The sequence below is a fragment of the Ictalurus furcatus genome, chromosome 13, assembly GCF_023375685.1.
Source record: "Ictalurus furcatus strain D&B chromosome 13, Billie_1.0, whole genome shotgun sequence".
Lineage (NCBI taxonomy): Eukaryota > Metazoa > Chordata > Actinopteri > Siluriformes > Ictaluridae > Ictalurus > Ictalurus furcatus.
The window spans coordinates 13,317,948-13,343,321 of NC_071267.1; the positions used below are offsets into that span (position 1 = coordinate 13,317,948).

The following is a 25,374-nucleotide window of genomic DNA, read 5'->3' on the forward strand; positions in this document are numbered from 1 at the left end:
GTCTCACAGAGACATTGATTGTAGCTGCTGTTGTGATTGTATCTCAAAACGATTTATATCAATTGAATCACAAGAATCTTAGCTTTCCAAAGATATATGTACCTTCTTACACACAGCAGTTGTGTAGATAGAATAGATTTGTTCATAACATGGCGACGGCACGCTGCCCGTCGGAATTTTAACAGGATAAATTATACGACGGCGAGATGGTTTATAATCTCTAAAATTATGAGGTTAAAATATGTTTTATCATAAAACATAGTTTAATCCATATGCTTACCTTTAACATAAAAACGCACTCGGTTGGCATAGACGTGTAGTTGCTACACACACACCATGGATTTTGCCCCACTCTCGCCTCCTCACCTCTCTGATCGTCTTCATTTTGATGTACATTTTGAGTAATGTCTTCCATATTAACCTCCTCACTTAAGTTACGCTCGGGTTCAAATTGAAAAGGCTGAAGATATATTTATATCGCTGTAGGGTCGCTGGAGAATCAATACCGTTGCAAACATTTGACATCACTACCCAGAATGCATTGCGACATACACAGCAATTCTGGCCTATGAGTGCAAGGATTTATTTATTTATTTATTTTAAACTGACATCTATAGTGTTTTTGTGTAGCGGATTTATATAGCAGATGCCAGCGTTCATCTAATAAGCCATACAAGTCTTCATAGTCAGGGTTCCGTTTAACTTATTTGTGTCACTTTAATGGTAAATGACTTCACACTGAGTTTGTAGTCTGCTGTATTTTTCACGCGTCTTGCCCTGTTGCACTAAGATCCCTACAAGAGTTTTTACGAGTGATCTAAACTTATAGCATGTCTGTCATATAGCATGACAGATTAAAAATGACTTCAGTTTTGCCTTGCACTGAATTTAATGTGTCCTCAGCCAGCCACTGTCTCCAGGTTGTTAACATCAGACCCTGGTTTTGACTTGACTCATAGCTGTCAGTGTTCACTATGTGGGACACAGAGTGTCAGCTCCTATAAGCTGGTTGTGTTGTAGTGACAGAAACACAGAGCTGTCCCCTGTTCCACTGTCCTGTTGCCGTCATTCTGATTAGCCTCGTCTGTCTCTACTGGTCTTGTCACTAGAAAACATTCTGACTGTAAGGTAAGAAGACGTTTAAGATGTTATTATTTTGTTGTATACATAATCTAAATGGTCACAAAAAGCATGAAGACTACAAACCGAATAAGCATAATTTTCTGAGCTTCCCATTCAGATTAGTTCACACCTCTCTTTTTCTTGAGTACTAGCATCTAGATCACCATCTTTAAAACTTACCTTTAAGTCCAAAAAGCAAGGATAGAATATGCAGACTGAAGATGATTTAAAAATGAAAAAAAAAAAGATTAATATAATGATACTATATTTTATTGTGAAGATTCAAATAAAGCATTGAAATAAAAATCTAATAGATGCCTAGTATACAGTATTACCAATATATAGAATATTGAATAGTCGTAATTGAAACGATCACATTAATAATGGCAAGTTTGTTTTAACAATATTGCTACTAAACTCAGTATTTGCAAACTTATGAAGTATGACTTGTTTTGGCACACTGTGCACTGACATAATTTGTAAAAGTAGCTATGCGATGTGTGTGTGTGTGTGTGTGTCTGTGAGAAATGTAGGCTATTTTATCAAGGAAACATGGCTGCAGTTTAAAGGATAAGCTGACCAAGCACTCCTGTGCTATTCTCACTTAATGTTAAATCATAAATTTAAGTAATGTTTCTAATTAAGATGCTGTCTCCTCTGATGACCTCTGTGTGAAAAAAGGGTGATACTATTAATTAATTAATTAATAGTGAGTGTTATCATATTTATTTATTTCATATTGGCCTCAAATGGCCAAAAAAAAAAAAAACCCCTCCTCACTATTCCCACCTATCTCAGCTCTGAACGCAGTGCATGGTAAGTCAGGAGGGATCTGTTCACTTGTTTTGGGTGCATATGGACTCAAGTAGATCTGCCATCTAGAAGGATACAGATGTTTCTGAGATTCATCTGGCTCCCAGTCTTTTTTTAGATGCAGTCCACAGATAAACTCTTGTGAAATGTAGAGATTTATATTTTGGCCTAAATTCAATTGTGCATTCTCATGTGCTCAGAATGTTAACAGGCCTCACGGTTCCATTGGATTTTGATAATGGGGAGACCTCAGACTGTTGCCTAGACACAGCTGAGCATAAGGTTGTGGAAGCCGGCAGTAATGAGTTAGTGATGCTAGTTAAAAGGAGACTGAATAGAATTTCATCTGCCCAGGTGATGATAAAGAAATCGGGCAGCCCACGCAGGTGCCTGTTCTGCAGAGGCTAAGCCTCAGATGGGTTCCGGGCCTGAATTGTTTGTTTAATTGACTGAGATATGACCGCCAATCTCATCACCCTGTTGATTGCACAGTTGGAAGACCCTTTTGAAAAATAGATGACTTTCTCTTATTGAGCTGAACCCGCAGGCAAATCATCATCCTTACCTTAAATCCTCTGGGTATGGAGCTATTCTTAGAGACCCAGGGAAAATGCTGTTATATATTGGTGTCTTTTGGTGTAGCACAGTGGCATGACATGATCTGTATAGTAATAAAAATTGTTGTTTGGGTTAAAAAAAAAAATACAGAAACCTCTAGCAAGACTTTTTTTTTGCATACTGTTTGTAAATGGAAATAGAAGCCTCATTTAATTCCATGTTGGAAGGGTATAAGCAAGGAAAGATAAATAAAATTACTGATGCTTTTCATGTGCACAGTCAGCACTCGAATCCAGTGTAATGGAAGTCGTTGACTTTAATAAAGGAATCCTGAACTGAAGGAGTTCTGCAAGGAGTGGCTCCAGTTTCTACAGTGCTAGAGAAATTCTCTAAACAATACATACTATATTTCTATCATATCATCTCAATACTGTCATATATTTCCTCACAAGGGAGCTATATGTCAACAATATCTCTGAAATCTAAAAACTCACACACCTCCTAAAGCAATGGAGATCTGCTTCCATGTGCAAAATAGGAAATTGAATTTTATAATCAGAAGCCCAGAGACTGTAGTAGATATTTTCTCCTCACAAACTGAATTTCGAATACCACTGGATTCTCCACCACACAAACAGCTGGGCAGCAGTGACCTGAGACCTTTTATATCACATTCTGTGAAGCACTCCATTGCCAAACTGTCATTTGGATTATGTGCATGATGGACTAAACTTGAACTTAATGGGCTGATCCCAAAAGCATTGCAGCACAAAGATTATTGTTCAGTGTTAGAGCGAGCATCACATTTAGCTCTCTCTCTCTACCAGTTTAGATGAAATGTACAATACTTTTGAGGAACTGGACCATGAACATTATTAAACTGGCATCCCATGCTAGACTTTTCCTTTTGTGAAGCCCTGCATTTACATTTTGACACATTAAAATTTGTCTACTTAAATTATAATCAGCATACACGTTCATGGTAATTTTAAAGACTAAAATGTTTGGCCTAATTACTACCATGGACTTAATTGAGTTAGCACAGATAAGAGTGTAAAATTCCCTCCATGTGCTAATTGCTTGTTCAACCCTGGTGAACTCTTGGCCCAAGTGTATTGAAGTTTTATGAAGCTAAACCTTTAGAACATTGACTAAATGTTTTTGATGGAGAGAACTGAAAGTGGATTTTGCTTGATATATTACCAGACATATTTGAGAATGCTTTTTAATTTAAATCTAATTATTGTATCATCTGTTCATTCATTTTCAGGCGTAGGGTGTAATTGTGAGGAATGAACTACAGTATGAATCCCCAGCCTCTTTAATATAGTGCGCTTATTTATTTAATTCAGATTTTCAGCAAGACTCTTGAATCCAGACCAACCAGCACTAAATCAATTTATCACAAATCACAGTGTAGAAAATTAAGATTGATTAAAATTGCTGGGACGAATCTCTCTACGCTGTGATCAGGCTGAGTGTATGGTGATTACATGGCCGAAATCTCATGAGAAAGGTTCTGATATGTTGAATATTTTGGAAGCAGCACGCTCTGCTTATTATCTCTCTGATAATGGCAGCCAGCTGTTGGCTACAGTAATTTGACTTGTCCAGAGACAGACAAGACAAGCTTTCATTTATGACCTGATATTATAATAGCACACATTGAAGTTAGGCTTTGTGCATTTGAAACTTCTAATGCTTATGTCCTTTAGGCTAGGGGTTCTCAGAGCCGTGAACCTCTTTAACTGTAAAATAATTTCCACGGGCCAGATTTAGTTTTTGATGAGCGTTAATTAAATGTGTAAATATTTTTTCTAGTTTAGTCATAGAGCTTTCTATTACTGAACTTTCCACTGATGGAGCACATTTGGTTCATGTTGACATTACTTGTTTGTGGGTTATTGAGTCAAAGAGAACAATAGCTGTACGAACTTGATCAAAATTGAACAAATAAACCTGCTGGCTATGCTTCATACACTCCTGTTGTCACTGCTCTAAGCCAAGAAAGAGAAAAGAGAACAATGTCAACTCTGTTAGAAAAGTATCCATTATAACTATTTTATTAATATCTACTGAGTGCAGTCATAGGGTGTTTCAAAGGTTTTTCACTACAAGACTAATGTGTTTTTTTTTTATTTGTGTGGCTGTGTTGGGCATAAACCAGGCGCATAGGACTTGACTTGCAGGCTTGACTTTTAAGGATGCAAAGAGTGTTAAACTAATAATTATAGAGATGAATGGATGTGATTCTCTAACAAGACTTTAGAGACATGACAGTAGCCAGAGAGGTTTAGGGAGGAATCCTGAACACAACCAGTGTTAGCAAGAGAAAGGGTGAGGGCAAGCAATCAAACACAGCCATGCTCCAAGCAGGGCTTACAGACTCTGAAACAACTCAACAAAGATTTACTAAACCAGAAACACTGCTGTTAATATTCATACTCTGTTTGACTGATTCACTAAGAGTGACACAAGTAGTACTACTCAGCATTTTATAGATGATTGACCCTTATACAAAAAAGACCCAGAATATCCAGATGTATCTGTTTTAATTATGTAATTCATGTTGATATCTGTTCATAGTGTAATCTCCTATTTTAAAATTCACATCATAACAATTCATACTTAGTGACAGGAAGAAGAAGCTGTTACATCAGACATTCTTAAAATCCTCTATAAATATAGTGATGTACAATATAACCCATTGGAAATATAAAAATGATCTATCAAGTTAAGCTGTTTTTGAAAGAAAACCATTGACTGCATTGCATTTTTCAGACAAGTGTCTACAATGTGTAGGGAAACTAGCCAGCAGTGGGTGGAGCACAGACACAGACACACGGGCCGTTTTAGCGCTGCCAAGGGAGATCTTTAGTTAGGACAGTCTGGAGGGTGTGAGGGAGTGCGAGTGTGTATGTGTATGCTCGCGTGTGGGCGTGAAAGCATGTGGTGAGGGGTCAGTCATTTGCGGGGTTGCCGGTGTCGCGCCGTGGCTTTCTGGAGAAACGGGGGTTCTTCTCGGCCGTCAGGCAACGCCGCGTTTGAAGCCAGGGAGAGGAGGCTTCGCTCGGGTCTGAGTCATCTGAAAGAAAACAAACACACACAACACCGATTAGTAAAGCACACGCAATGCCAACAACACTGATAACTGACAGTTCACCTGTTGGAACACAGACAATATCGCGTTAGTGTGTGTGTGCGGCTTACCTTCTGCTGTGGCATCCCCCTCGTCTTGTGCCAAGTAGGCCTGCCAGGCTCGTGTCTCTTTCGTGCGCTGAGGTGCCCTGCTGGATTTTGGAGCTGGGCTGGCCGGGAAACCTGGCCAGTCTCTTCCAAAGAGCAGCGGCACTGGGAGGTCGGGTATAATGCCGACTAGGAGTGGCCAGGTGCCTGCTTTACCCTGGATCTGGACCTTGGTCGCTGGGATCTCCCTGGTATCCCCATGGATGCAGGTTACGGTGATGGTCCCGTCCCGGCCAAGTTCTCTTGGCAGGATTGTCGGCCGAGAGTCCAGCAGGACGGTGACCGGGCTCCCCTCGACCCACACTGTCAGGGTAGGAGCTCTTGGCAGGTTCAGCGTGTGGAGGGCGCACCCTGTCAACCGGGGTTTTTTGGCCTTCTTGGGTGGCTCCAGGTCTGGCTCCGTTGGCATGGGCTCGTCTCTGGGCGTCCCATAGGCGGGCGGGCTTCAGCGGGTCCCCCCCTCAGGGTAGCGCTGGCGGTCAGGCTGGTGGGGCAGGAATACTCTGGGCGGACTGAGGGACTGCCGTCCTTCCCAGCCGAGTTCCAGGCTGTCCAAAACATGCTCCAGGGTGGCTAGGAGTTCCTTGGGTGTCCCTGGCGCGTGCAGTCCCACGACCTGGTGTTCTGTCCATGGCCATGGCCACCTTTCTACCACCTCGGTAGCGGTGTATATGTCGGGTTGAAGCCACCTCTTGGTTATGCGCAGAAGGGTGTTCATCTGCTTGTGTGGTCTGGCCCCCGGCCGATAGTTCCACCGATGGAACTCCGCTGTGCCTGGTGGGGGGTTCGCCCACACCATGCCAGGATCTCCTTCTTCACCTCTCCATAGTCAGCTACTTCCTCCGGAGAGAGGGCGTAGTAGGCTGTGCGCGCCTCCCCAGAGAGCAGCGGGCCGAGGATGCGTGGCCACTCGTCGCTGTGCCAATCTTCGCGGCGGGCGATGCATTCAAAGGTCTCTAAGTAGGCCTCGATGTCGTCCTCGGGGGTCAGTGGGGGAAGCAGGTGTCAGAACTCACAGCCGGGATCAGGGAGAGGCGTGGCGGCGCTGGGAGTCACTGTTTTAAGGGCCACTAGTTCCTGGGTCGCGGCCTGTAGGCTGTGCGCGAGCTGCTGTGTCATGGTTTGCTGCTGGAGATTTGACTCCAGAAGGTGCTGCAGCGTGGGATCCATTTTATTTACAACCCAAAAAAATTTATTTCTTTACTTTTTTTTTTTTTTTTAAGGGCGGTGTAGAGTATGGGGCTTTAATACAAAAAGAAAAAAAGAAACCCAAAGGGGACGGGGGAGTCGTCTGAAAGAAAACAAACACACACAACGCGGATTAGTAAAGCACACGCAATGCCAACAACACTGATAACTGACAGGAAGCCACGCGCACATGTCATGTGAGAGGTGTCTCTCCTTTCGAGTGGAAGAGCGGCCTTTTATACTCTCCCCTCGTCTGCTGGATGGTGGAATTTTCCCGTGCTGCGCGCCATTCATCGGCCGAGGGTGTGTCGGCGGCTCCACCCCACCGCCATGTGCTTTCTGACTGTCCAAAACATTGGTGGTTGTCTTCTGTTGCTGCTGTAAAAATGCCTCTGTTCCTACAAAACTGCTAGCTTGTGAGGTATTCTGCTTTCTTCAGTTAGTTCACTTTGTACTTTACAACTGTTACAGCCAGCATTAACGACACAATAAATGGTACATGAAGTTCCTGGAAATTTGCCTGTATGCGCTGTTAAGTAATAGGCAGGCAGTCAGTCAAGTAGGCTCCAAAAGACACACCCTCCAAGGACACACTTATTGGAAGCATACTGTATATTTACTGGAGAGTTTGTGACTTTTTTTGATGATCATGGTACCTAAGATAATGATATTTTATTTAATAAAGGCCCATGCAAAAAAAAAAAAGCGCAGAAAGAAAGATTATATAATTATATATATAATCAATATAATTAGAGATTTTATAATGAATAATTCATCAGCGTCCACGTGCACTGAGGAATATTTTTGATTACATTTGAAAAGTAAAGTAATACAATTAAAACAAGTAATTAAATACCAGCACTGTTAAAAGAAATATATACATAAGTCAGGTTTAATTGTATTATTATTATTATTATTATTATTATTATATCACATTGCACAATATATTATAAGTATTTATGTATTTATTTATTTAATACAGTCCATAATATTCTTCCATCAGCATGTACACAGCAGTTACGTCTTACACACTTTCTCTTACATACACCCATACACACCCATCTCAAGCTGATGTATAGAGACTCAAGTATCCTAACCTCAGGTGCCTCAGACCGTAAGCTAGATTGTTCCTGAAGATTTAAGTGCCATCTACCCATCCTTCTTTTTTATGTCATCCACTGTCAGACTAAACAGGATCTTTGTCTTTGTTAATTAATGTCATAAAGTGTGGGCTGCATTCTCCACCCACCTATATTTAGAGCCTCTCATTTCCTCATGTGTCATCTGTTTTCTGACTTTCTGGTGTAAGAAAACAGGTGCAAGGCTCCTGAAATATATATACAGTGGGGGATATAAGTATCAATATTTTTTTCTGTAAATATATTTCAAATGAGGTTATTTACATGAAATCTCCACCAGACATCAGTATTAACTCAAGAAACCTGCAAATATAAAGAATTCACAACATTGAAGTCCATAAATAAAGTTATGTGTAATAAAATGGAATGACACAGGAAAAAAGTATTGAAGACCGTAAGAAAAAGCAGTTCTCCAAGGCAAGGTAAGGCAAGGAACCAGCTGAAATCCACAAGTAGTTAGAAAGTAATTATACATCTAATTATACAGTAATTATATATCTATGCAAATTAATATCAGCTGGGTTAGTAAATTGATGGTCTATAAAAAGGCTTTTCGTTACCAAGGTGTCACACAAGAAATATCTCATGATGGGTAAAAGCAAAGAGCTCTCCCAAGACCTTCACAACCTTATTGTTGTGAAATATATTGATGGAATTGGATACAGAGGTATTTCATAACTTCTGAATCTTCCAGTAAGCACCATCGGGGCTATTATCCGCAAGTGGAAGCAACATCACTCCGTCATCAACCAGCCACGCACAGGAGCTCCTCGCAAGATTTCTGACCAGGGAGTAAGAAAAATAGTCAGAAGAGTAGCCCAAGAGCCAAGGACCACTCAGAAAGAGCTCCAGAAACAGTTGGAGGCAGCAGGTACCATCGTCACAGAGAAAACAATAGGCAATGCACTCCACTGCTCATTCTCACCCCACAAGACTCTTTACTAAAGAAAAGGCATGTCGAAGCTCGTATAAAGTTTGCTACAACTCATTTGGACAAGCCTATGAAATACTGGGAGAGTGTAGCCTGGTCAGATGAGAGCAAAATTGAACTTTTTGGCTGTCATACTACACACCATGTTTGGAGAAGAAATGGCACTGCACATCATCCTAAAAACACTATGCCAACAGTGAAGTTTGGAGGTGGAAGCATCATGGTGTGGGGCTGTTTTTTATCGCATGGTACTGGCAGACTTCATCTAATTGAAGGAACAATGAATGGAGCCCTTTACCGGGAGATTCTTGAGAAGAATCTGCTGCCATCCACCAGGATGATGAGGATGAGACGTGGGTGGACCTTCCAGCAGGACAACAATCCAAAGCATACAGCAAAGCAAATGCTCAGTTCCTTTCAGACGAAAAAAAATCAAGGTGTTAAAATTGCCCAGTCAATCATGTGATTGATTTAAAGACAGTACGTTTAGAAGAATGGGCCAAAATCACACCTGAATACTTCGGCCGATTAATTTCTTCATACAGGAAGCATCTTGAAGCTGTCGTTACAAACAAAGGCTTCTCCACTAAATATTAAATAAATTTCAGTTAGCATGTTCAATACTTTTTTCCTGTGTCATTCCCCTTTATTACACATAACTTCATTTATGGACTTTAATGTTTGGATTTCTTTATATACAGTATTTCACAAAAGTGAGTACACCCCTCACATTTTTGTAAATATTTGATTATATCTTTTAATGTGACAGCACTGAAGAAATGACATGTGCAAGAAACGAGTGTACAGCTTGTGTAACAGTGTAAATCTGCTGTCCCCTCAAAATACAGTGCATCCAGAAAGTATTCACAGCGCTTCACTTTTTCCACATTTTGCTATGTAACAGCCTTATTCCAAAATGGATTAAATTCATTATTTTCCTCAAAATTCTACAAACAATACCCCATAATGACAATGTGAAAGAATTTTGTTTGAAATCTTTGCAAATTTATTAAAAATAAAAAACAAAAAAAGCACAGGTACATAAGTATTCACAGCCTTTGCCATGACACTCAAAATTGAGCTCAGGTGCATCCTGTTTCCACTATTCCCTGTTTCCCAACAACTCGATTGGAGTCCACCTGTGGTAAATTCAGTTGATTGGATATGATTTGGAAAGGCAAACACCTGTCTATATAAGGTCCCACAGTTAACAATGCATGTCAAACCAAACCAAGCCATGAAGTCCAAGGACTTGTCTGTAGACCTCCGAGACAGGATTGTATCGAGACACAGATCTGGGGAAGGGTACAGAAACATTTCTGCAGGTCCCAATGAGCACAGTGGCCTTCATCATCCATAAATGGATCGTGAACAATGTTCTGCGTGCAGTATGCAGCAAAGTACTGTATTTGCAGCACAATTAATTTTTACCTAATTTCTCACTATTTTTCTTTTTTTTGTATAGAGAACAGGTCTAAAATTAATTTCTCTGCAGTCTAATCTGACAGCTTTTTTTAAACAAATGATTAAAATTTTTTATTGTAATGTTACAGAGACTCATTTAATAAATATTAAATAAACATCTACTTTTTCTTTGTTAAATAACAATGCTCCAATTGTTGTTGTTGTTATTATTATTATTATTATTATTATTATTATTATTATTATTATTTACAATTTTTTTTAGATTGAATGAGTGCATTAATATAAACCTGCCATTTGAAATACAGCTGGTACAACTGTCAGAGCTGTTGTAACAGAAGATTAATCAGTGCCTTCTGACCAGTCAGATTCAGGAATGTTGTGGTATAAGATCACTGAGTTGTAGACCTGTCACTTTGATTGTGAATGGTCAACTCAGGGAGAAGAAGCATCGACCAGTCAAGCTTTAACCCTGGATTTGTGAGAAAGCATTCATTATCCCCAGCAGAACGTTCTCTCGAGTATGCCTTCTCAAAGGAAAAGGCTGCTTTGCTGCTGTATGAAATCTAGTCAGCAATTAAGAAGAAACCCTGGAGAGAATTGAGTAGTAAAGAGCTAAAGTGTCTGCAAACACTGAAAAGCAGCCAGGACATGGATGACCTTTTCTAAATACAGTATGTTATGGTATTCTGTGCCAGTTCAGGAGATCTGTCAAGGGTCCCAAATAATACCCTTTTATGTTGCCAGGCCCCCTTAACTATCTAAAGAACCCCTTAAACAACCTTTGTGTTTTATGTTGATTTTTAATATTTCCATATTTTTAGACTCTGTGGAATTCAGTATGGCTGTCTGGGATGAACAACGTTTAGGGAAATTGTGCTGCATGTCAGGCATAAAAGAAAAAGATACAAAGCCCTCTTTAATTAAAGAGAAATTTTCTTTTACCTGAGGAAATACCTGATGAAGAATAAATTTGATCTTTGTGCCTTAGACCATGGCATGATTGTTGGTGCCAGATGGGCCAATATTAGTATTTCAGAAACTGAAATTGAAATTCCAGAAACTGGTCTCCTGTGATTTTCACCCAGTACAGTCTCTAGAGTCTATACAGAATGCTGTGAACAAAAACAAACAAACAAAAAAAAAAACATCCAGTGAGCAGTATTTCTGTGAATGAAAATGCCTTGTTGATGAGGTAGATCAAAGGAGAACAGCCAGACTGTTTGAGCTGACAGGAAGACAATGGTAACTCAAATAACCACTGTTTACAACCATGCTGAGCAGAAAAGCATCTCAGAATGCACAACACATCACACATTGAGATGGATGGGCTACAATCCAGAAGACATCAGGTTACACTTCTGTCAGCCAAGAACAAGAATCTACAAGAGTCTACAGTGGGCACAGGCTCAAAACTGGACAGAAGATTGGAAAAACATGCCTGGTCTTTTTTGAGATCATATGTCCCCCCCATTCTGATGTTTGATGTGAACATTAGCTGAAGTTCTTGACCTGTATCTGCATGATTTTATGCATTGCACTGCTGCCAAATGATTGGTTTATTGGATAATTGCATGAATGAGTAGGTGTACAGATGTGGCTATTAAAGTAGCCGGTGAGTCTATATTACTGTATTTTATATAATATATCCTTACAGTGAGGGAAAAAAGTATTTGATCCCCTGCTGATTTTGTATGTTTACCCACTGACAAAGAAATGATCAGTCTATAATTTTAATGGTAGATTTATTTGAACAGTGAGAGACAGAATAACAACAAAAAAATCCAGAAAAACGCACATCAAAAATGTTATAAATTGATTTGCATTTTAATGAGGGAAATAAGTATTTGACCCCTCTGCAAAACATGACTTAGTACTTGGTTTAAAAACCCTTGTTGGCAATCACAGAGGTCAGACGTTTCTTGTAGTTGGCCACCAGGTTTGCACACATCTCAGGAGGGATTTTGTCCCACTCCTCTTTGCAGATCTTCTCCAAATCATTAAGGTTTCGAGTCTGACGTTTGGCAACTCGAACCTTCAGCTCTCTCTACAGATTTTCTATGGGATTAAGGTCTGGAGACTGCCTAGGTCACTCCAGGACCTTAATGTGCTTCTTCTTGAGCCACTCCTTTGTTGCCTTGGCCATGTGTTTTGGGTCACTGTCATGCTGGAATATCCATCCACGACCCATTTTCAATGCCCTGTCTGAGGGAAGGAGGTTTTCACCCAAGATTTGACAGTACATGGCCCCGTCCATCGTCCCTTTGATGCGGTGAAGTTGTCCTATCCCCTTAGCAGAAAAAAAACCCCAAAGCATAATGTTTCCACCTCCATGTTTGACGGTGCGGATGGTGTTCCAGGGGTCATAGACAGCATTCCTCCTCCTCCAAACACGGCGAGTTGAGTTGATGCCAAAGAGCTCCATTTTGGTCTCATCTGACCTCAACGCTTTCACCCAGTTGTCCTCAGAATCATTCAGATGTTCATTGGCAAACTTCAGACGGGCATGTATATGTGTTTTCTTGAGCAGCGGACCTTTCGCGCGCTGCAGGATTTCAGTCCTTCACGGCGTAGTGTGTTACCAATTGTTTTCTTGGTGACTATGGTCCCAGCTGCCTTGAGATCATTGACAAGATCCTCCCGTGTAGTTCTGGGCTGATTCCTCACTGTTCTCATGATCAATGCAACTCCACGAGGTGAGATCTTGCATGGAGCCCCAGGCCGAGGGAGACTGACAGTTCTTTTGTGCTTCTTCCATTTGCGAATAATCGTACACCAACTGTTGTCCCCTTCTCACCAAGCTGCTTGGCAATGGTCTTGTAGCCCATTCCAGACTTGTGTAGGTCTACAGTCTTGTCCCTGACATCCTTGGAGAGCTCTTTGGTCTTGGCCATGGTGGAGAGTTTGGAATATGACTGATTGATTGCTTCTGTGGACAGGTGTCTTTTATACAGGTAACAAACTGATATTAGGAGCACTCCCTTTAAGAGTGTGCTCCTAATCTCAGCTCGTTACCTGTATAAAAGACACCTGGGAGCCAGAAATCTTTCTGATTGAGAGGGGGTCAAATACTTTTTTCCCTCATTAAAATGCAAATTAATTTATAAAAATTTTGACATGCGTTTTTCTGGATTTTTTTGTTGTTATTCTGTCTCTCACTGTTCAAATACAACTACCATTAAAATTATAGACTGATCATTTCTTTGTCAGTGGGCAAACGTACAAAATCAGCAGGGGATCAAATACTTTTTTCCCTCACTGTATATATAATGCAATCCATGTTAAAGTTACCCCAAATAATTACACATTAGCCTTCTGTCCCTGGAGAGGTTAATGGAGACAGTGGAAAGAGGTTGACATGCTCCATGCCTCATGCACTCAGAAGTAAACTAACAGCAGATAATGAAATGAGTAATGGCCATGTGCTCCACCTGTGTGTGCTGACAGCTTCAAGCTCTCTAAAACAGTTCTAGTCTGCTAGGAGACAAACCTGATGAAATTCCCCAGACTAATCGACGGTGTGTGTGTGTGTGTGTGTGTGTGTGTGTGTGTGTGTGTGTGTGTGTGTGTGTGTGTGTGTGTGTGCGCGCGTGCAGGAGAATGAGCTGCCAGACTGGAAGATGGATATCGCAGTGTGATTGTAGTGATGGAAATCATGGGTTAGATAAGGGAATTGAGGGGCACTACTAGGTGTTTTGTGTGGAGATCCTGACAGTTTGGAGATGGGAATCACTTTAAAAGATCAGCATTAGTGAGAGGTTAGACAGGGAGTGAGGTGTAAGAATGGGGTAGGTTCCAGTTCTCCATCAGTAATGGAAAACTGAATGAGTCATAAGGCAATTCAACTGGTCGTTATTATTGCATTTGTTCGGTGGGCTTCTGGTTGGTAAGAGAACTGAGATTTAGAACTAATTGAATTATATTTGTTTGGAATTGTTCACATTTAGAGGATTACAGAATTGTTTCTTCTGACTCAAGTTCTTCCCGTAACTTCTTTTTTTTTTATCATTTGGTGAATCACTGACAGAGGTACATACACCCAGCATATATTAAAACAAGGGCTTGTGTGAGACATGGTTTTTGACCGTCTATGCACATCTCTGAGATTATGCAGATCTCTGAGATGTTTGGGAAAAGGTCCTCTTCTGTAACCCTAGAGTGTCTCCACACGTTCTGTGTTTGGTCTGCATGTTTTTTTTTTGTTTTTTTTGACGTGTCGCCTTGGTGGAGTGTCATTACACTCCGAGTCTGGCTCCTGACAGCCCATGTGATGTCCCCACACTTCTGACAGGAAGCTTCTTCAGGCTGCTAAGAGGTCATAGAATTCTCCATGACCTCTGAGTTGCAATAAAGTGAAAATCCTTAACACAAGGCACAAGCTTTGTTGCTTGGGTAACTGGGGGAAAAAAACAGCTTTTACAAGGTTGAGTTGTTACCATGACTGTCAAAAGATCACAATATGGAATTTTGAGAGGTGAAGAGAAGGCAAATGGATTTGTTGCTTTATAGCTGACTAGATGCTTCAACTTACAGCATTTTCTCTGAAGTAACCCCTGTCATATTCTGCAATATGTTTCCATAAGTGGATCTGTTTTTTACTGAAAAAATAGATTTCCCTCCAGTCACTGTTTTGGATAGCTCCAACTTCCTCTCTGTGCCTAAGCATGCTTGTTTCCCTCCTGCTGCTTTTGTATTGGGTGGAAGGTGAATGCCAATAAGTTTTCCCTTCTGTTATAAGAGTGAAAGCTCAGTGTGTCTACCCCACTGGCCATCCCTGCTGCTGTGCTAACTGGACCTGCAGCAAAGCATTGACTGGCAGCCAGCCCCCTGACTGGCTTCATCCTTGATTGAGTTATTTCAGGCTTTTCTCTCTCAATAAAAATGGTGGGAAGTGAAGCCACAGACAGAGCCCAAACCTTGAGAATCAATAAAACTGAATTATGAACGGTTGGATTTCATATTGTGTTGTTTAGCAGACCAACGCTACAAAGGCCACATTGTTATACAGTGACTGTATGTTGTCTAGTTAAAACTCAAATATTTTTCTTATATGCATGGATAGTTAAAGACCGGTCATCTTCATCTCTGTAGTAGTGTCTTCAATTTTCACTCAACACTACCTAGATTCCAGGAAGGCCTATATACAAGCATTGACAACTACAGAGGATCCACTAAGGCCTAGTGTACTCTGCACTATTTTAGCCATGATTTCCCAGCTGTTGACTAATTTTCGTTGACTACCAGCTCAGCAAAAGCCAGTGAAAATCCAATAGGAAACAACGTTCTTCTGTTTTATTATGTTTTATTATGTTTAGTATACTTTTTGTACTATACCTCTGCAATCCATGTGGCCTGCATCTCCCCAGCCAATCCTTCCTCCAAATTTTTCTAAAGTTACATTATGGAATGTTCTCACGTTTATTCTTGTGAGAAATTGGGATGTGGGCATTCAGCGCACACGCCTGCAGCACACTATAGTGTGCGGGCCTTGTGCGCGAACGCCCGTGTAGTATGCACACCCATGCATCCACCAAATTTCAATTGCTTTATTGCAGGTCCTATAGTGTGAGTGGGTCAATGATACTGACATTTTGAACCATGTGTAGTGTGCACTCAGCTTGATGGAACTACCGTTGTGATCACAGCCCTCCTTTGCTGTGGTCTGTCATGGTTTATTACCAACCAGAGGCGTATTCAGTTTATATTGCATAACAGTCATTATGTCTAACCCCTCTTATTTCTATCTCCTGAAATCTATGTGTAAGCCTTTTCTTAGTGCTGTTCATCTCTTATGCTCTCTCCAGGTTTTGGTACTGGCAGACGGTAATATAGAAGGTTTCCTCTACGAGAAGCTGCCTGTCCTCTCCTCATTGATTCAGCAAGAGGGTAAAGCCACAGCGTATGTGTGCCAGGACTTCACCTGCACCTTGCCTGTCACATGCCCACAGGAGCTCAGGAGACTCCTGCTAGATTAATGAATGATCAGCTGAAGTGGCATTATAGGTTGTCGCTGGTGGGGACAGTCACTTTTTTTCATGTGTGTCATAAGGACACCGGTCAAGAAACAGTGGTGAAATACTGAGATTATAATGAGAAAATGGGTTCATTAGAAAAACTGCTCTCTATTGCCTTCTCACACGTAAACATACCCTATACCCAATTATTAGCAGAAAGTGCTCTGAGATTTAATAACCAAACCAGGTAAATGCATTGATTGTGACAGGGAATATATCAGCTAAATGCTCTTAATACACCAGCATGTTTTATTCGACCTGTCTGTACAATAAACCTGATCCAACTCTGGTTCAATCCCATTCTACTCTTCCCCACAAGATTTCGCGATCAATATTTAAAGCAGTGAATCATACAATGCATGCATAAACTGAGCTCTAGCTTGAAAGAATACTGAAAAATCTCACTGAATAGCATTCTTCTAGCATGCATTCTGTGTTTTGTGTGTGCCTGCTGCTTATTATCTATTGATGGATAGAATTTAACATGAACACATTCTATTAGTATGGCTGGGATTCATAATTTAAAAGGTGCCTCAGGAGCATAACTCACATTACTCTGATACAGTTCCAGTTTCTTTGCACTGACGCAAGTGTTGTGTAATATGGAAAGACAGAATTAAGTATTTTGTTCAATCTCATTCTTTCTCTATATTAAGGCCATTCTCATAATTTTTCTCATCTGATGTCTGATCTGGACTTCATGTGGTTAATATGAGCTTAGGGCTTTAGTGTGATGTGAATGTCAGACAGCAACAGCTGTGAGTAAACAAATGCAAGGACATAGAAAACAATGAATAAAACTCTGGCATTATGTCTCTGCCACAATCTTTTCTCCATAGAAATAGAACAAGAGGCAGGCAGAAAATCTGCCCTACCCATGAATAATAGCACAGAGAGTAGAACCAGACAAATTTGCCATCAGTGGGTGCTGATTGTCACTGCCAACTCCCTCCCTGGCATCTCAGAATCCGCTGGGAGCCACGTTTCCCAGTAAATGTGAGCTGGCAAGCAAGCTTCCACAAAGGAAGCAGGTAAGGAGGGGCTGTGTTCTAGTTCTGTCCTGTCGTCTTTTCAGTCAATGCTCATCAAGAGTCAGTACAGCTCAGCTTTACTCACATCTTCCACATCAGTTTTTTTCTAGCACAGTTCCTCAGCTGGTTTGATAAAGTGCAGTGCTTTCATTGATGCCCATTCCTTTAGAAATGTATAAAACACTGAAAATGTCACTCTAAATATATTCCACAGAGGATAAGGGGGAACATAGACCACACTTTGTAATACATTCTTTTTATCCCTAAGTTTATCTACTTTTTCCTTTTTATGCAGAAATGGGTTCACTGTTTTAATAAAGCATGGCATGGAAACACATATTTAGTATATGATTCTACTTTAAATCTGTCCTTTCAACCTGGAACAAGTGTCCGAGTCAAGTCTCAAGTCACTGAGATGCAAGCCTGAGTCAAGACCAAGTCTCTGAGTCTAAGGGGGCTTTCACAGTGGCAGTTTAGTCTGAAACAGAGCACGGTTTGCAAGAAAAAATGGTAATGTGAATATGGACCAGGAAGCACATAGCAATACCGAACCCGACACTAAGGTTCTGTTTACACTAGTGTGTTCTCTTTTTAAATGCACAACTTTTGCCACGGTTATGCCTGTTGTTACACTCCGGTGTTTTCGACCCTTGAAAACGGAGACTTTTGGAAACGCCAAAGACCCAGTTTTAGGTTGAAAACTCTGGCCTCGCGTTTCATTGTAAACAGACCAAAACGAAGATTTTTGAACACGAAGGCGTGGCTGCCCACATTCGTCCCTTGATTGGCTCTTCTGGATCATTGCGTATCCTTCCTTGATTCATCAAGGCCTTACCATATGACCATCACACTACCTTGATCTTGTACACAACAACACGGAGACTGAACTGCAAGCTTTGCTAGCCTTTTTGTCATTCTTAACAGCCATTGTGCAGTTAAATTCTGTATTTTATAATACTGCAGCTGCCTACACGTGCAAGAGGCGAACTATGATTAGAGCAATCTTTTCTCATTTCAATCGACGTAAGCCCTACATGGAACGCCATTTTTTGTGCCTGCCGGTGACTAGCATTGTTGCGCCTGCCGGTGACTAGCATCCAGCTTCCCGTTTACACTTGTATGCCCAGTGAGCATGAACGTCATGTGGCATGCGTATTCAGTCGTGTAGTGTGGACGGAGACCGTTTCTGAAACACAGCGGAAACGCCAGTGCGTACAAGGATCGTTTTCATTTTAAAACACTGTTTTAAAAATGAAAGCGCACTAGTGTAAACAGGGCCTAAGTGTAGTACACCCTTGGCCTCAGAAGCTACTATTGCCCCCTTTAGCAGAAATAACTTGTCCACCAGACTTGGTGGAATTTTTGACCACTCTTCCATGCAATATTCTTTCAGTTGCAAGATGTTTGAGGATTTTCTTGCATGTATGGCCCATTTCAAACCCCCCTCAACTTTCGGACAGGTGGCCTCAAATTATGTTCAAGCACTCTTTGATATGATGCAGAATTTATAGTTGAATCAATGAATGCAAACCGTCCAGTCCCTGAGGCAGCAAAGCAACCCCAAACCCTTACATTTCCACCACCGTGCTTCACAGTGGGTATGAGGTGTTTCTCCTGAAAAGCTGTCTTTGGTCTGCACCAAACATGTCTGCTGTTGCTGTGACCAAACAAATGTATCTTTAATTCGTCTGTCCAGAACACAGTATTCCAAAAGGCCTGGTCTTTGCACATTGCTATATGCTCATTGGCAAACTATAATCTTGCAAAGTTTGTGCAATCACTTTCTGATTGTAGAAGCATGCACTTTTACACCAACAGTTGAAAGACGTACTTGCAGATCCTGTGATGAAATTTTGGGGTTCTTGGAGACTTCTTTTTGCATCAGACGGTCTGCTCTTGAACTGAATTTACAGGGATGGCCAGTCTTGGACAAATTGGCAGTCGTTTGAAATCTGCGCCATTTGTAGATTATTTTCCTTACAGTGGAATGATGTATTTCAAATAATTTGGAGATCTTTTTAAATCCCTTGCCAGACTCATAGGCATCCACAACCTTTTTCTGAAGGCCTTACAGAACTTTTTAGATCTTGGCATGATGACACCACACACCTCAATAGCAAATGGAACACCAGACACTAGATATGAGAAGAGTTTAAATAAGACATGCACTCCATAAGCAGGTTAAATCACTGGCACCCAATTTTGAACACCTGATTCTAATTTTATGGACTTGAAGGTGTGATAAATGTAGGGGTGTACATACTTTTGTAATTACTACAAAAGGTCAATTTTGCGTGTCAGTTGATAGAGTGTATAAATTTTTTTAATAGTTTCAAAGAAGATCAAATGTTTGCTTGTTTGCTCCAAATACGTTTTAAAAATCAGACAGTTTCCATGGGGTGCACTTATTTCTTTACATTACTCTGTGTGTGTGTGTGTGTGTGTGTGTGTGCACGTATATTTATAAATATCTATCTATCGATATATCTCGATAGATAGATAGATATTAATATTTTGGACATTCAACAAACAGCCTTCTATAGTCACATCTTTATTATGGTTCAATATAGTAATCTATTTCTATCATGATTCATTGAAATGCTTCCCACACTGTCCTTGGAAGAGATACAACAATAATAGTTCCAACTTGTAGTGTGTGTATCCAGAAAGACATCGTAATAATAACGACCACTTTAGTATCTGTGTCAAACTTAGCTTTCTAATAATGCATTTACCCTATTTATTGAATGAGGATAAACAAAACCCCCTTCAGAGCACATTCTGGATATAGTTTTAGTTACATATTTCAGTTATCTTTTCTAATCTTCTGTAACTAAGCATAGACTATACGGGTTTGTTTACTTACATTTTAGTGACTTTAACTGCACTATTAACAAATATATATTAATAAAACATCTCTGCTAACAACACTGTGCTGCACTTAATTTTTTTTTCCAGTGTTGCACTTATTTACCACTTTGAGCTGTACGCTAATAATACTGTAACAAATTACTGTGTGTGGCAATCACAGAACTGACTGACAAAGCTGCAAATGTAAGGTAAAAAGAGCATTTTTATTCGTTTGTTGTCTTTATTTTCCTAATGCATTATTTTTTTCCCTTTAGTGTTTAAGTTTGAGTCGTGAGTCAAGTGTGACTTGAGTCAACATCCCTAAATCGAGTAACCAGTCTCTGCCTGGAAAGTCCAAGATCCATCATCTTCTACCCAGCCTTGGAGCTGTGGAAGCACAGGTCCCCTTGGAGATCATTACTGTGAGTGGGTTTTAGATCAGTGCATCCTTATCTTTAGCAGCTGCCTGTATAATAAGGCCACATGAGGCCCTGTGTACCTGGGGTCATTCCACCATCCAAGTGTGGTAATGCAGCAGCACTGAGAGACTGAGCATGGGATGCCTGTTTACTCCTTGGAGCTCCTGTGAAAGAATATTAAATTCCACAGCTGTGAAAAAATAGCCAGTGAAAATGCAGATTGTGCAATAATTTAAAATGATTACATGTTTTATATTTTGTTACTCAGCAATTAATAATTAGCATTAGCATCTTAACCACAAATATTAGCTATGATATTGTCAGTAGCACATTTAGCAGGACACTAGCCACACAGAGCAAAGCTGAAAGTACAGGAAGGAGCTGTGTAGAATACCTTATAGAATACCTTATTCTATTGTTTTTGCTTAAAGCTTTCACTAATTATGCTCCTTTTTTAGATGCAAAGCCTGACTTGTTACTTATTCACTCACTAATTCACTCATGTTTAGCAAACTAACTATTCCAGTCAGACTTGAGTCAGAAGTTTGATGACTGCAGGGGGGTGCTTATAAAAGGTAGACGGAATAGGCTGGAAACATGTTCCCAAGGATTGTTAGCTTCAATTATAAACACTATGCTGTTAACATCATGAATAAAATTCCACATGGGGAAAAGAGCACAGATGGAGGTGCAACAACACTCCACTTTTTAAAAAATATTTCAAGCTAGATGCAGATGTATTTTCCTTGTGCGAGCAGCACCATGGCATCTGTTTTCATTTTTTGCTTCAGTGAGCTGGGACTAGAGGTTTCCATGGCCAAACCTGAGCTCAGGAGGTGCCTTGGACACTGCTCTGCGTTTTTTAGGCGGTTTGGTCCCACTAGGTCTTCCTCTTTTGTGTGTCTAATAAATGCACAGGCTACAAATACCTTCAACTGCAGAATGATATCTATGCTTCCCATGTGTTTATTGTACAGCCTTGCTGAAAATAGCCTTTGGATGTTGGTTATGGTTATTTTTTTTCTTGTACCATTTCTGAGCCAAATTCTGTGGGGATTGACCATTGCAGGATGAAGCAATGTAGATCACGGAACTGTCTAACCATACAGTGCCCTCCATTAATATTTGGACCCTTGGTAAATAGGAGAAAATTGTTTTTAAAAAATCATAAAAATACTCTGCTCTCATGGATTTCAAACAATTGCAAACACAATACAGGTTTATAAAATACAATATCTTTGTTAAATATAGGTGTGCAACAATTATTGGCAACCCTATGAATTCATATGTGAAAAAATATTGACGTATATTTCCATTTAAGTATATTGAAGTATATTGAAGTATATCTCATTGATATTTGGCATTTTTTTAGTACAACTGGGTGACTATGAACAGGAAATTGTTCAACCATGACTTCCTGTTTCGCAGGGGTATAAATGTGAGGTAACACATATGCCAAATTCCTTTTGTCATTCATAACAATGGGTAAGACCAAGGAATATAGCTGTGATGTGCAGCAAAAGTTGTTGAGTTTCACAAAATGGGAAGTGGTTATATGCATATAGCAACAACATTGAAAATGCCCATTTCTACCATCAGGGCAATAATTAAGAAGTTCCAGTCAACTGGAAATGTTATAAATCAACCTGGAAGATTGAATAGTCTCAATGCACTGTGAAGAGGACGGTTCGAGTGGCCAAAAAATCTCCAAGGATCACAGCTGGAGAATTGCATAAGTTAGTTGCGTCTTGGGGTCAGAAAGTCTCCATAATTACAATCCAAAATCCACATCACCACAAGTTGTTTGGAGGGTTTCAAAGGCAAAGGGGGCTAGCAAAAAGTATTGACTAAAAGGGTGCCAATAATTGTTGCATACCTACATTTAACAAAGATATTGTTTTTTGATAAACCTGTGTTTTGTTGAAGTTATTTGATATCCATCTTTTGAATGAAGTGATTTCTTTTAACAAAAAATCAAAAGGTTAAACAATAAAGACAATTTTTCACAGCCTTCTTTGCTCATATTTACCAAGGGTGCCAATATTAGTAGAGGACACTATATATAGAATATAGTGTATACATATATACCTTATTGGGAACTCCTGTACATCAGCCAATCATATTTCACTCACTAGGATTTACACAAAATAGTACAGAAACAAATCTTCCAGTGAGTGGCATGTGGAAACACATTGTTGATTAGAGAGGTCAGAGGAGAATGGCCAAAGTGGTTCGAACTGACTGGAAAGCTACAGTAACATAAATAACTACTCTTTACAACTGTGGTGAACGGAAAAGCATTTCATAATGCAAAGTAAATCAAACCTTGAGCACAGCAACTTGAATCTATCACTTGGATGGTCTGAAACAGCAGAACACCACATCAGTGTTCCACATCTCTCACCCAATAACAGGAATCTGAGGCTACACAGCCTTACCAAAACCAAGGTTTTACCAATCTTCACCTGCCCAGCTGACCAGGAGTGGAACCTGATGTGATCTTTGGCATGTTTGTTCTGGGATGCTTTTCTACTCACCATGGTGAATTTGCTGTCAATTCTTTGTACCTGTAGCCTTTCATTGTATCCTTAGGGGCAGTGGTGGCTCAGTGGTTAAAGGCTCTGGGTTACTGAACAGGAGTTCTTGCCCTAGCCAAGCTACCACTGTTGGGCCCTTGGGCCCTTAACCCTCAATTGCACAGTTGTATAAACTAGATAAATGTAAGTCTGGATAAGGGCGTCTGCCAAATGCCATAAATGTAACCTTAGAAACAGGATCAATTATGGGAGCAAAGAAAACTAACATGTGCGATTAAAGAAATGAAACTCACCCACTCTTTTATATGGTTCTCAAAAGAATCTTTCCCCCAGAGGGACAATCTAAAAATTTTTTATAGGGTGCTAGATGTATCCTTCCTTTCTCAAAGTGCTATATGTTCTTGTAATGCTATTTATTTTGTCACTCTGACAACACAAGAACCTTTCTTATTCGTCAGCATTCTGACTTTTTGAAGACTTGTTAATGAGTGAGTCAGTCTTATAAAAGGAATGTTTCCAGCAGAGCCAAGCCTTCATGAGACTTTGACTAAAGCAGGCTGGAGAGACTTACTGGAGGACTGCTCAGGAGGTTAGGCAGCCATTGATTTCTTCCTGTGTGTGTCTTGTGGGATATTGGCTGATGATCGGTAGGGTCAGATACCCATAAGGAGGCAGTGGAACCCACTGCTCATGCCATGTTGCTTATAGATCCATTCTCTATTGATCATATGAGCGGGAAGGTAACTCTCTCACAAACAAATGGGCATCATGTTTTATGACCTCTGAGTAATGAAAGAAACTTTAGATCAGACACATTTTAACCAAAACGTTGCATGTGTAAACTCGCTTTTGAATTGCTTTTTTATGGGAAGGTTACACAATGACTGGAGAAAAGTAATGCACTGCTGACAATGCTTCAAAGAGTTCCATCCATCCATCCATCCATCTTCTATACCGCTTATCCTTCTCAGGGTCATAGGGAAACCTGGAGCCTATCCCAGGCACAAGGCGGGGTACACCCTGGACAGGGTGCCAATCCATCGCAGGGCACAATCACATATACATTCACACACCCATTCATATACTATGGACACTTTGGAAATGCCAATCCGCCTACCATGCATGTCTTTGGACTGGGGGAGGAAACCGGAGTACCCGGAGGAAACCCCTGCAGCACAGGGAGAACATGCAAACTCCGCACACACAGGGAGGTGTGAGGCGAACGTGCTAACTGCTAAGCCACCGTATGCCCTGAAGAGTTTCAATACCATTTAATATGACCATTCAAAGGTTTAATCGCCTGAGTCATTTTCATGTACTGCTCTACCTCAGAGTTAGTTTTTGCTGGTTCATCAAGCTACCCAAACATTCGCAGAGGAATGTTTCTATACCAGATCTGTTCTTCCCAGGAAATGCAATTAGCCATCCTTCTATCTTGTTCTTTGGTACAAGATCACACTCCACTGCATGTAGCTAACCAGCTAATGGCTATGATCAATAGAGAAAAGCCACTTTGAATTTAATGTCAGTGTCACTACTCTAGGTATTTTTGATTGCCCACATGTGTCCAAACCCCTTGAGACAAGCTTATTTGTGAACCGTGAGGCCCACTACCTTATATCTTATCACCATAATATGGTTAACATCAAAGGCATATTGCACATGACATATTATTTTGTCATTTTTGTGATTTACATAAAGAATACCCAGAATGCAGAAATCAGATGTCTGAAGGAAGAATGCTCTCCAATGCATTTCTGGAAAATTTTCCTCAAAGTTTCCTCTAAGTCATGTATGTACTTGCTGACCATTACACAACTTGTAATGTGTTAAAGTACCAGTAATGTGGTTTCCTCTGTAACCAGCTAAATGCTCTGGGGCAGCTCATTTCCCTCTGGCCCCATTGTTGCTGACCCAATGTCAGGAAACTGCAGCAGGTGGAGTGTATGTTTTACCCTGCTGCACTGATCTGATTTTAGTATTCTCAGTTGCCTTATTCAGAGATGGAGCTGATGGAGCTGATACTGCTGCAGAGGACAGGACTTACCCATCAATATTCAAAAGTGGAGAAGGTCAGAGGAAAAGAAGAGAGCACAAACACGAG

The 25,374-nt window shown here is 40.5% G+C and overlaps 1 protein-coding gene across 2 annotated transcripts in view; it reads left to right on the top strand.

Annotated features, from left to right (window-relative positions):
• spata20 (spermatogenesis associated 20) overlaps positions 1-24,147 on the top strand; it is a 54,416-nt gene extending 30,269 nt beyond the window's left edge. Inside the window, exons 16-17 of one of the 2 annotated variants that reach the window (XM_053639477.1) lie at positions 16,224-16,318; positions 20,590-24,147. In XM_053639477.1, the coding sequence (XP_053495452.1) occupies positions 16,224-16,318; positions 20,590-20,596 (102 nt within the window). In that variant the 3' untranslated portion in view covers positions 20,597-24,147. Of the gene's footprint in view, positions 1-16,223 lie in introns of both variants that reach the window. The other variant, XM_053639476.1, reaches the window with a different exon arrangement.
• Positions 24,148-25,374: the final 1,227 nt, after the last annotated feature.